General features: G+C 41.3%; 1 protein-coding gene across 1 annotated transcript in view; it reads right to left on the reverse strand.

Moving 5' to 3' along the window:
• lama1 (laminin, alpha 1) overlaps nt 1–13,545 on the reverse strand; it is a 349,617-nt gene that overhangs the window by 71,955 nt on the left and 264,117 nt on the right. The window contains exons 39-43 of the mRNA XM_063058896.1: nt 12,510–12,673; nt 11,636–11,774; nt 7,567–7,669; nt 5,288–5,404; nt 3,277–3,459 (exon numbers count right to left, since the gene is read on the reverse strand). Coding sequence (XP_062914966.1) covers nt 3,277–3,459; nt 5,288–5,404; nt 7,567–7,669; nt 11,636–11,774; nt 12,510–12,673 — 706 coding nt within the window. The remainder of the gene's footprint in view (nt 1–3,276; nt 3,460–5,287; nt 5,405–7,566; nt 7,670–11,635; nt 11,775–12,509; nt 12,674–13,545) is intronic.

Below are 13,545 nucleotides of genomic sequence, written 5' to 3' on the forward strand. Positions count from 1 at the left end.
TAATTGCATAGAAAAAGGATAATCATACCTTTCTGTGAGGACAATGCAGCTAATTTAATTCTCCATCGATTCCTGGAAATGTTTTATTTAATCCAAGGAGTTTAACCTATTCCCTTTTCAAAGGTGTAAATGAATTTCTCTCCACTAACCTGTCTGCTGAAGTTTTCCAGATGCTATTACTTGCTGGGTAATACAAGTTACTTACTGACTCAGGATTCACACTCAGCAGACCCATTGATAACTTTGCAACACACATCCAACAGGCAAAATGGAACAACTATCAGAAACGCAAATGGCAGATTGGCCTTTAGTTTAAAAAGGTTTCTGTTTACGCAAATGGCAGATTGGCCTTTAGTTTAAAAAGATTTCTGTTTACAAACGGAGCTATCTTGCTCCAATTACAATGAGCTTCAGTGAAACTAAATTTGAAATACCATGCACAGCTCTGGTGTCCCTATTCAAGGAAAGTTATACCTGTGACAGAGGGAGTGCCTTAAGGATGATCAGATTTATTCCTGTTTGTCATTTTTAGAGAAGATGAAGTAGAATGAGCACACACTCTTGAATACAGCAGAATGAGAGACGATCAACTTGAAATACAGATATTCTTTCATCAGTTGGCACAGAGATGTGGGGTGTCTACAACAAAGGAATTGGCTCAGATAGTAAAAACAATTCTTTGCCTAGAGATTGTATCTTTGGAATTCTCCTGCTGAGCTCCAAAGCTCAGCTGCTGAATATATTCAAGACAGAGATGGTTAGATTTTTAGTCATTAAATAAATCATGGTATATGGGAACGACTACAGAAAGGTGGCACTGAGATTAAAATAAAAATCAGCCTTAATCTTGTTGAATTTTGGCTCACTTATGGAAATCCAAATGGCCTACTCTTAATTCTATTTTGTTTCTTCTTTTTAAATCTCAGGTTCACCTCTTCTACCAGTTGCTTGACAGTGTAATTCCCAATTTTACTCACTCCCTCACTGGTCTTGTTCCAGTGAAGATGAACTTTAACTGAGGAACAGCATGTTCTCTTTATTCCTCCCATCTTTACATCGTGACCGCTGTGCCTTTCAATCTATTCTAGGCTCTGCCCTGTCACAATCATTTCCTTTTGTTCTCCCTCACCTCCTCCCTTTCTCTGTAACTTAAAAAAACTACTTCTCCCGGTTTTGAGGAAAGGTAAGGAACCTGAAAAATAAACTCCGCTTTCCTCTCTGTAGCATTTTGTTTTTACTTCACATTTCCACCAGTACAGTTTTTCTGGATTCCACCATAAACCAGTGAGCTCTGGTTCTCAATTCTTCTTCTGTCTATCCTGCGTAACCAGCCTGTTACTTTGAACATCACTATCACATCTCATTTCAGACGTATATAGGTAATACTTAAAACTTTCAGCAGGTCAGGCAGCATCTATGGAGAGAGAAGAGCCAGTAACTCTTTGATCTGATCGACAGTCAGACTGGTTGCTGATGGAGTGAGTGACTGGGTGTCTGCTGTGACCATTGCCTGGGTTTTTCCCCTCCCTTTTGGACACTGTCTCCAGCTATGTCCCGACAGGCCACAGCTGTAGCATATCAACTCCTTCACTGCCTTATACCTGGTCCAGCAGTCCTCTGCTCGGTGCCCTGGCTGCTGGCAAGCAAAACAAGCCCTCCAGGACATCACAGCAGCTGCATCCACTATACCCACTTTACGATATCTCTTGCCTTTTCTTTGGTCTATCTCACTGGCCCATGAAACTATCTCAGAGTAGTTGGACCCTACCGTTATGCCTAAACCTAAAACTTCTTGGTGGGCTGAACTCAGACCTTCCTTCAGCATTTTCAGGAAGACTGGGTCATCCCTCCCTGGGTTATCCAACCCGGAATACTCCTCGTACATTCGGTATTTACATTCTGCGTAATCCATGGCTGTCTCGTCAGCCTTTTGAATCACTGCCATTATCATTCCCCAGCTACTCTCGCCTCCCCCCAGGCGCTGTTTCACTTCCCCTTTAAAAGAGCTATGCCTTTCTTCATTACTGGCGCTCCCAGTAGTTGCCCATGTACCATCCCGCATCCCCTGGTCCATTCTGTCCCACATATTCCTCGGGCACTTGGCTTTCACTAATACATGTATACCTTTAGGGTGCATCTGGTGAATTTCAACCATTTCCTCAAGCTTACGCCAGAATTCTGAATTCCCACAGGCGACTTTAAGTGAGGGCAACTTGGACAAAACGCTCTGTCTCTCCCCAGGGGTGAAGGGCTTATGAATAGTCGTAATCAAGGTCAAGGGCTGGCTCGGATCGTCAGGGTTCTCAGAGTTAATGTTAATGCTTCTGATCATACTTTTCATCAGAACAAGGAAAAGTTGTCAATCAGACATGGGGAGAAAGCCAAGGGATACAGAGAGCCAGAATATCTCTGTTAGGGTGAGAAGGGGAAGAGGCTGGGTGACATAAGTGGTGAACTGAATGATGTTTTGTTTCCTCTCTCTCCTCATTGGCCTCTCCCCTCGGTAGATCAATTGGGATGTACAAAATTTCACTATTTTCCATCAACAGAGAGTTCTGATACCTCTGTCTTATTCAGGTTCTGTGCAGGATGGGTGAGAAACACAGGAAATGGAATAAACATGTACAGTTAGTTCCCCATCATCTTTGGTGGAAGAGAATCTCAATCTAAGAAAAAAAGTAAGTTATTTTGGAAGTCCTAATATGGAAGGCAATGTTGTCAGAAAAAATATAACCAAGGTGGGGAAACTGAAAGAACAGAGTAGAGTCTTTATAGGAAGCAGAACAGCAAGATGTCCAGTCAAGACAGTAGTCGGTGTTCGTGGAGTTGTCAGGAATTCTGACTCCAATTAATTCCTGCAATGGAAATGGAGGAGCAGAATTAGGGAGGAGTGAAAGGAAAGAGAAAGGTGGAAACTGGTAGCTATTTTTCTCAAGTTTGTCTGTTCTAACCAAAACAATCACAGCTTCTCCAGCCTTGCCCCAAGCTTCCCAATCCCTTATTACCAAACATTTCTGGTAAGTGCCTTTTGCAGCCTGTCTAAAGGCTTCTTATCCTTCCTAAAGTGATCAAAGTGGACACCATGCCCCATTATGACTGTGGCCAAACCAGTGTTCTAATATTAAGGTACAAGCTTGGATGAACCAAGGACTGCCCAGTTAAAAAATACTTTTGAGTTTGTTTTCTACAAAACTTATATTAGTGCTTCTACTACTCATGTTTTGTTGACCAAAATATGACTATTTGCCAAAAATGAGGTTCAATATATGAACTTACCAGTCCTTGCTGAATCATTGATGAGCTCATTTGTTTCCCTGACAGTCTTATTGACCTTCATTAAAGTGCCAGATGTGGTCAACAGCTGCCGAGTGAACTGCTGAATTTCAGCAAGAGTTGCAGTTGCGGTTAGATTAGCTAAGAACGCATGATTTTTTGCCTCACGAATTGTGTTTGTGGTACCTGCAATGTACAAATGTTGGTACTTTTGAAAGGCAGCTGGAGTTATCTAGTGAACTTCACATTTTACATTTAATATACTTTCCTTATTTTCTGTTCCTATAATTCTGAATAACTAACACTGAATCTGGATCTATGAATGCTTCAAATTTAAAACAATAATGATCACCTCCAAATCTCTGCAAGACCTATCACCCCTTTATTTCTGAAACCTCTTCACATCTCCTCCTTTTCAGCCTCAATATTGCAGCCATGCCCTCAGCTGATAAGTCCCAAGCATTGCAGTGCTCTCCCTAATCTTCTTCGTCTTCCTACTTCTTTGTACTGAGACACAATTAAACCTAATTGAATTGACCTTTGTCACCTAAGGCTCTAGCAAATTTCTTGAGGATGTAAATGGAGATCATTCTGGTTGGTTGCATCACTGCCTGGTATCGAGGCTCCAGTGCACAGGCTGCAGAGGGTTTTAGACGCAGCCGGCTCCATCACAGTACAATCCTCCCCAACAGGAACAGCATCTTCAACAGGCAGTTCCTGGAGAAGACGGCATCCATCACAAAGGACCTTCACAATCTGGGACATATCCTCTTCCCAAAACTACCATTGGGGAGGAGGTTCAGCAGCCTGAAGACTACACTCAACTTTTTAAGAACAATTTCTTCCTCTCACCGTCAGATTTCTGAACGGTCCATTAACCCATGAACACTACCTCAGTATTCCCCCTTTGCACTATCTATCTATGTATTTATTTATATTGTAACTTATTGTAAATTTTTATGTCTTGTACTTAACTGCTATCACAAAACAAAAAATTCACGACACATGTCAGTGATAATAAATTCAATTCTGATTCTAATACCTCCTTATGTTCCTTGGTTTCTTTAAAATATCATGGTACCTAATTCAAAGGTTACATCATTGCAGGTCTTCATAAAGCAGATAGTCCTCAAGGTTTCCTAAGAAAGAGTTTTCTCGTTCATTAAACTGATGAATCTACTCATTGAACTTGGCTGTCATTTTGGTGTGGATCTCACCTTCCTCCTTCCCATCCCACAATGTTTTTCTAAGATTTCTGATGATACAGCAGCTTGAATTAATTTATTTCTATTTTATATAAAGAATTTCTGCTGCTCTTCACCAAGTCGCAGAACTTGTTGAATGGACAACTTCTTTTGAATGGCTGTGGGAAAATTAGTGGACGGATCTAACTCTTAAAAGAACATAGGAGAGAGAACCTTGTAGCCCCTTGAGCCTGCTCCATAAGCCAAGATGACCATGAATGATTCTCAAGTTCATGTTCTCACTTCATCCACATTTATTTACATCATTGACCTTTGTATCTAGAAAGCTAACTACTCTGCCCCTGAATACATTTAATGACTGAGCAGCCTGGGTTGAGAATTTTGAAGACCCATACTCCTCTGATTGACTGTACTTCCATACCTAAAATACCTCATTCCTCATCCTGAGTTGTTCGCTCAGAAACTTAGGCAACATCAACCTGCTGAGAGTCATCACTGACCTGAAGCTCACACACCTGAGACCTTTCCACCATTTCCATGACAGCACTCAGGAGTGATGACTTGCCCACTGGCCTGGATGAGCGTGGCTTCAATTCCGCGCAAGAGGATCAACAATCTCCAGGACAGAGTAATATCATTTGATTCTGATTTTTTAATAAAAAGAGGGCATGCTCATATAGACCAGTGTCCCACCAATCTCCTGAGAAGTGCATTAATAATTTGAACACTTATTCATGGAACTTATCAACAATATTACTCATGACAATTAGCCTTCCAAATAATGTTCAGTGGGTGCACAGATTACTTACCATTAGGCAGGCCTGCCAGTAACTGCAGGGGCTCACTCAACAGTCTGCTAATATTGTGCGCACTCTTTTGAATGTGATCAACTTTCTTTTTGAGTCCACTCAGCTGGTTAACAAGACCTGGACAGATGAGAAAACCAAAACAAGTCGTCACATACAATACTAATGATATGGAAACAGGTCCTTCAGACCAGCAAGTCTATGCTGACCATCAAGTACCCATTACACTAATCCAATACTATTTATTCTTCCCACACCTCCATCAGCTCCCTCAAGTCCTGCCACATCTCCGAGGACTAACTGGTTAATTAGCCACTGTAAATAAATATAGTCGCCAGTTAAATTACCATTTTGCCTATTTTTGTGATGTGGTGGGAAACAGGAGCACCTGGAGGAAATTCATACAGTCACGGAGAGAAGGTGTAAACTCCACACAGACAGTACCCGAGGTCAAATTGAATCCAGATTACTGGAACTGTGAGGCAATAGCTCTATCAGCAGCCTCACTGAACCCATCCTTAAATCCAAGAAAATTTGTCTACTCATTGGTCAACAAAGGGTGTACATTCTTTTCGGACCTATAGAGAAACTTTAGGCCTTCCCTACCACGAGCTCCCCAATCCTGCTCACACCCTGTGATAGTGCACACTCAGTTCAGTATCTTCAATCCTTGTCAGCAGCCTCTTGCCATTGCTGCCCACTAGCTGAGTAATTCATACCAGTGGGGCTGGGCAGAGGCTGATGAAGCCATGTAGAGGAAAACTTGACACAGCAACGAGCCAAGCATTTCTTGACATTTGGAATGCATATCTCACAGGCCATTTCACCCATCTTTTCTCTACTACAGCTTTTATAAAATCATAGATTTTATACTCATCCATTTTGACCAAAGTACCTTTTGAGTTAGTCCTATTTGCCTGCACTAAATATGCCTCGATAAATATTTCCTATCCATGAACCTGACCCAAATGGCTTTTAAAAGTTGTAACCTTATCAGCTTCTACAGATTCCTCTGACAGCTCTTTCCACAAACATCTGTGCAATAAAACTGCTTCTCAGTTTTCCTTTTAAATCTTTTTTCCCCTTCACCTTCAACCTATGTCCTCTAAAAGATCACTCCCTACCTCCTTCATTCTAGCAAAAATAGTTCCAGCTTATCATGCTTCCTATGGCATGGTGACTGGAACTGTGCACAGTTTTTCAGGTCCAAGTACAGACTCATCAATGTCCTGACGAAGGGTCTCACCCTGAAACATCAATTGTTTATTCTTTTCCACAGATGCTGCCTGATCTGCTGAATTCCTCCAGCATTTTGTGTGCATCCATCAGTGTCTTGTACAGCTGTGACAAAGAGTTTTCAGTGCCTAGTCTGATAAAAGGTAAGTATACCATATGCCTTCTTTACCACCTGTCTACCTATATCAACACTTTCAGCTAACTATGTACTTGTAACTCTGTCTCTCAGTTCCACAACATCCCTAGAACCCTGTCTTTCACTGTATATATCCTGTCCTGATTTAGCTGCCTAAAATGCATTACTTCCACTTGTCTGAGTTAAATTTAAAGCAAAGAAAACATGGCAGTGCCTCTATTTCCTTGGACGTTTGCAAAGATTTGGCATGACTTCAAAAACTTTGACAAACTTCTACAGACGTGTGGTGGAGAGAATATTGACTGATAACATTATGGTCTATTACGGAACACCAAATCCCATAAATGGAAAATCATACAAAAAGTAGTGGATATGGTCCAGTCCATCACAGGTAAATACCTCCCACCATTGATCAGATCTACATGAAGCACTGTCACAGGAAAGAAGCATCCATCATTAAAGACCCCACACCCAGGCCATGCTCTCTTCTCAGTGCCACCATCCGGAAGAAGGTACAGGAGCCTCGGGACACACACCATCAGGTTCAGGAACAGATATTACCCCTCAAACCATTAGGGTCTTGAACCAGAAGGGATAACTTCACATGCCCCATCACTGAACTGTTCCCACAACTATGGACTCACTTTCAAGAACTCTTCATCCCATGTTCTCAATATTTATTGCCCACAAAAAAATGACTCTCAGGGTTGTATATGGTGACGTACACGTGTACTTTGATAATAAATTTAGTTTGAACCTTGAAATTCTATCTGCCATTCTTTTACCTATCTTCCAGCAAATCTAACTCTCCTGCTCTGTTCCCCATTGCCCAGCTATTATTTTTCTTCAGTCACTTCAAGTGTAAGTTGCTCAGATCAATATGAATTCTTAAATTGGACAAGTTATTCACCCGTAGTTTTCTTCTTCAAATCACTGGCATCATTAAGGAGCTTTGAACTGCGGTCAGCTGACTCCTTGCTGACTTCCTCTAGTGTCCTTTGAGGACCTTTCGCCTGGTAAAATGAAACAAAAGGAGCATTTATCGTGGACTGTTAAGTCTACAGCATCTGCAAAATACAACAATTTGGACCTGGGTACATGTTATAAAAAGTGTGCAATGCTATTGGTGACACGGTTGCTCTACATTCATTTTCTGGAGAAACTAACCGGCTTTTATTGTAAGATGTCATAGCTTACAGAAAACACAGTACAATCAATACATTACAGGAAAAGGCCCTTCAGTACATGATGTCTGTGCCAAACATGATGCCTACATTGATCCATATCCAATGGAATCTTTCGAATGTTGAAAGGCCTAGACAGAGTAAATGTGGAAAGGATGTTTCCCATGGTGGGGGAGAGGCCAAGAGGGCACAGCCTCAGGATAGAGGGGCGTTCATTTAAGACAGAGATGAGGAGGCATTTCTTTAGCCAGAGGGTGGTGAATTTGTGGAATTTGTTACCTCAGGCAGCTGTGGGGGCCAGGTCATTGGGTGTATTTAAGCCAGAGCTTGATAGGTTCCTGATTGGACATGGGACCAAAGGTCATGGAGAGAAGGCCAAGGAGGGGAAAAAGGATCAGCTGTGATTGAATGGCGGAGCAGACTTGATGGGCCAAATGGCCTAATTTTGCTCCTATGTCTTATTGTCTTATGTCCCTACATATTCATGGGTCCGTCTAAAAACCTCATAAAAGCCAGCTAGCGCCTCTGGCAACCTGCTCCAGGCACCTACCACCACACTTTGTGGGAAAAAAACTTATCCCATGCATCACTGCTGAACTTTCCCCCATCATGTCTTGACATTTCTATCCTAAGTAAAAGATTCTGACTGTAAAAGAAACATAATTGTATAAACTTCTATCAGCTTCTGTGTTAGGTGCTGTTTCTCTGCATTTTAAATCTATTTGGTTACCTGATCAGATTGTTTCTTTTTGCTTTGCTGTACATGGACTGCTTGCTGTAAGCCAATACATATGCCCAGCACCAGCTCACTGGAGTCATCAATAGCCACCGTCTTAAATGACATGCAACAGGTCCAACAATAGTTGCTCGCATTCATTGATGCCATTGTTATCATTCTAACATAGAGACATAGAAATCTATAGCATGTTACAGGCCCTTTGGCCCACAATGTAATGTCATGTAATCTACTCTAGAAACTGCCTAGAATTTCCCTACCGCAGAGCCTTCTGGTTTTCTCAGCTCCGTGTACCTACCTAAGAGTCTCTTAAAAGACCCGCCTCTACCACCTTCACTGGCAGTTCATTCCACGCACCCACCACTCTCTGTGTGAGAAACTTAACTCTGACATTCCCCCTTGTACCTACTTCCAAGCACATTAAAACTATGCCCCCTCATGTTAGCCATTTCAACCCTGGGAAAAAGCCTCTGGCTATCCACACAATCAATGTCTCTCATCATCTTACACACCTCTATCAGGTCACCTCTTATCCTCTGTCACTCCAAGGAGACAAGACCAAGTTCACTCAACCTATTCTCATAAGGCATGCTGTCCAATCCAGGCAAAATCCTCGTAGATCTCCTCTGCACTCTCTCTCTATAATATCCACATCCTTCCTGTAATGAGGTGACCAGAACTGAACACAGTGCTCCAAGTGGGGTCTAACTATGGTTAGACATTTTGACCCAGTGAATTGAATAGCTAGGACTACAGATAGGACTTTAAATCAAATAAAGGTGAGGTGGAATGGGGGAGCCAAGGGAAAATGTAGGGAGTTCTCAAGGAAGTACAAAATACTTATGCAGGGAAGCAGTACGGGTAAAAATAATCTGTGTGACAGAAGAGAAAAAGAAATAGGGTGGCTTTGTTAATAAAGGATGAGATCAGAACATTGAAGATGTAATATCAGTTTGTGTGGAGATAAGGAATTGCAAGGGGAGGAAGGTATTAATAGCAGTGGTCTGTCGGCTCCCATCTCACCCCCAACAGTAGCTACTTTGTAGAACAAAGTACAAACAAGAAATGTTGAGGACGGATAAAATATGCAGAATTAATTATGGACAACCTTGATCTTTATAAAGATCATGCACGATCATAGCCAGGAGAAAGAGTTCATTGTCTGTATTCAGGACTGATTTTTAGAGCAAAATGTTGGAGAATCAAATAGGGAACAGGTGATTTTTAGACATGATCAAGTGTAATGAGACAACATGGCAAGAGAAGAGTCCTAATAATATGACAAAATTTCATGTTCAGTTTGAGTGTGAGAAATTTGGTCTGAAACTAACATCTTAAACTAAGGGAGTTATAAGGGTATAAAAGCAGAGATGACTAGTGCTGATTGGAGAAATTGATTCAAAGGTCAGGTGGTGAGTAAACAGAGACAGATATTCTCAAAAGAGATGTATTCCACTAAGAAATGAAGACTTTTAAAAAGGATAGTCCATCTTTGACTAAGTAAGGAAGTTATGAATGGTGTATAGGGGAGACTGGGATTATGGGAAGCGGGGGAAAGAGAAGTTGGGGCCAAAAGGAGATCAGGATAGTTATCTCTTAACGAATACTGGTGAAAGACTGAGGCCAAACTGTCTAATTCTTGTTTTGTACTTGATGGTTTTAACTTGACTCCCTCCACTTTATTTCAAGGAAACTTGCAGTTCATCCTAGAATCATGCAGTCACTCTAATATTTGTTAAATGTATTTCCTTAAGAAATAGAACCATGCTATTTGGCACTTCAAGTGTACGCTAGCTGTCAGGGCAATTCCATCAGTTCCTTTCCCCTACTTACTTTTCTGAAACCTATCCTTTCTTATCTGTCCACTGGTCAGAGCCTGTCTATCATCTTTATCATAACTTGAGCCATGAGAACAGAAATAAAATAATCTGAGACACTGTCAGTCACTGGAGAGGACCTTGTCACATTCTTCACAACCAGCAGAAATATCAGCTAAAATTTCAGAGTAAGTAACACGGAAACACAGAAAATCTGCAACACAATACAGGCCCTCCAGCCCATGGTGCTGTGTCGAACATGTACTTTCTTTAGAAATTACCTCGGTTACCCATAGCCCTCTATTTTTCTAAGCTTCATGCACCTATCCAGGAGTCTCTTAAAAGACGCTATCGTTTCTACCTCCACCACCGTTGCCGACACCCCATTCCAGGTACTCACCACTCTCTATGTAAAAAAAAACTTACCCCTGACATCTCCTGTGTACCTGCTTCCTAGCACCTTAAAACTGTGCCATTTCAGTGTTAGCCATTTCAGCCCTGGGAAAAAGCCTCTGACTATCCACACGATCAATCGCTCTCATCATCTTGTACACCTCTGTCAGGTCACCTCCGTTCCTCCGTGGCTTCAAGGAGAAAAGGCCAAGTTTACTCAACCTATTCTCATAAGGCATGCTCCCCAATCCAGGCAACATCCTTGTAATTCTCCTCTGCACCCTTTCTATAGGTTCCACATCCTTCCTGTAGTGAGGTGACCAGAACTAAGCACAGTACTCCAAGTGGGGTCTGACCAGGGTTCTATATAACTGTAACATTACTTCTTGACTCCTAAACTCAGTCCCCACAGTTGATGAAGGCCAATGCACTCTATGCCTTCTTAACCGCAGAGTCAACCAAAGTAACTAAAGAAGCTGTAACCAAATCACAACACGTTTCTGATTATCCCATTTGTCACTTCAAAGAGAGAATAATTTTTAGTGCAAACATGAGAACATCTGCAGATTCTGAAAATCCAAAGCAATACACACATAAATGATGGAGGAACTCAGCAGGTCAAGCAGTATCTATGGAAAAGAGTAAATGGTTGGCGTTTTGGGCAGAGACCCTTCATGTCCTGATGAAAGGTCTTGGCCCAAAACGTCGACTATTTACTCTTTTCCATAGATACTGCCTGATCTGCTGAGTTCCTCCAGCCTTTATGTGTGTTGCTAAGAACGTTTATTGGCTGGTTTGGCCATCAGACTATGACCTGACTGAGCTAAATCCAACACAGTAAATACTCACCAACTTCAAAGCAGCATCAGCTTTGCTTCTTGCATCCAAAGCAACAGCTGCAGCTTCTTCGACCAGTGCCTTTACATTGGAGTGTTCATTCACAGGCACCGTCACATTCAGAGACACGTTCCTTACCGCTGAAAGTGAACTAATAAAAACATTGTTCAATGCAATGACAATCACTAAATGATTTACATGTTTAAAACAGATGCTTTCTTGGCAGTTACTAATTTTTTGTAATTTTCTGGCCTCTGGAATGGTTGATACAGAGGGAGAATCCAAAAATCAGGCAATTGGATTGTAAACATCTCCATGTGAAAAGGGTTCTCTGGAAATCTTTGCCCTTTCAAGTGCATGAATTGAGTACTTTAGAGACAAGCTTTACAGCTTGGAACTAGTTAGAATCAGCATTTATTTGCTTGGGGTAATGCATGAGTACAGCAGTCCTGCCTTCCTGGAGGCAAAAAACCTGAGAGGTTTCCCCATTTCCATATATACTCTCCACAGGGCTGAACTTTGTGCTGGAGTACAATATGCAGATGCATACTGTGCAAGATGAACAAGGACAAAATTTAGATATCATCGGTCATTGAAATGGCAGGCGCTATGTGAGTTCTCTTTCAGATTTTGTCTTTGATTGATATGATCCAAGGATGGACTTTGCATTTTACAACAGTCGTGTTCTGGAGAGGGAGAGAGCTCCTTTTCCCAATATTTACAAAGGTTTTAAGTAGAAATATTTCTTCACAGTACAAAAACAGAACTGAAAAGATTTTGCCAATCTGACCTCAATATTTTTTACAAAACTATTTAATAGAAAATGGCATGTGATTGGTGATTACCCACTGCTCTTTTGCTAAGGAAGATATTTATACAGACTGACCTGTTTAACAGATCAGCAAGGTTCCTGAGTTCTTCAGCATGGTCCTCTGCCCTGTAGACAAGGCTAAGCACACTCCTTTGAGTCATCTCCATTACCAGCTTGTCAATGTGCCTCCTCATCTGGGCATTCCACAAATCCAGCTGATCAGTGTATTGCTCCAGAATCTGTCGTCATAGGTACAGAGGAACAATTTTTAAACAAGTACTGAAAATACACAGAGGACACATAGCCAACCCTGACCTGAAATGCCAGCAGTCCATTTCCCTCCACAGATGCTGCCTGACCCACTGAATTCCTCCAGCATTTTGTTTCTTTGTATAGACAGCAACTGGTACCTTCTTCAGATACAGCATGGCACAAAATACAAATGAGTCATATTTCCCCATCATTGATCTCTGCCCCATTTCCCAACTCTTAGACCCAAACAATGCAGTAATCTAATCTCAACCAACACTGATGGTGGTTCAGTACCTTCCAGCTGTCCTGATTGTGAATCTGACTGAAGTGCAAGCACGTAGTGGAAAGTCATGGAAGGAATGCGATTCCGTATGTAAAGGAATTGTACATACATCACCTCATCCCAGTGAATTCTGTCACAGTTCCAGTTGCACATGCCACTGTCAGTGTTTGCATATTAAATATGGCAAAATTTAGCATCTTTCTATTTCTATGGATATCTGGGTCTTATAGGGAGAACAGCTCACATAAAATATAAAAACTATTAAATAATTTGTTTATAATTATTTGTAAAATGCAAGTGTAATTATTTCAACTAGATTACAGCTATGTTACACTCAGTTTGGTGTCACTCCATCAAGTAACTGAGTTTTAATTACCCACACAGAATCAAATCTGCCACAATTCAAATTCTTTACAGAGTAAATATTAACTTGTCAAATGTAAAATTAACTTTCTGACTAGCACGGCAAGCACTGATTTAAAATAAAATGATGCTTTACTTCAAATCAAATAACTGCAAATGGAAATAGTCTCTTCTCTGGTATAATTCTTCCAACGTTAGATAGAACTAAATTTA

This window comes from Mobula hypostoma, chromosome 1 (assembly GCF_963921235.1).
Source record: "Mobula hypostoma chromosome 1, sMobHyp1.1, whole genome shotgun sequence".
NCBI classification, from domain to species: Eukaryota; Metazoa; Chordata; class Chondrichthyes; order Myliobatiformes; family Myliobatidae; genus Mobula; species Mobula hypostoma.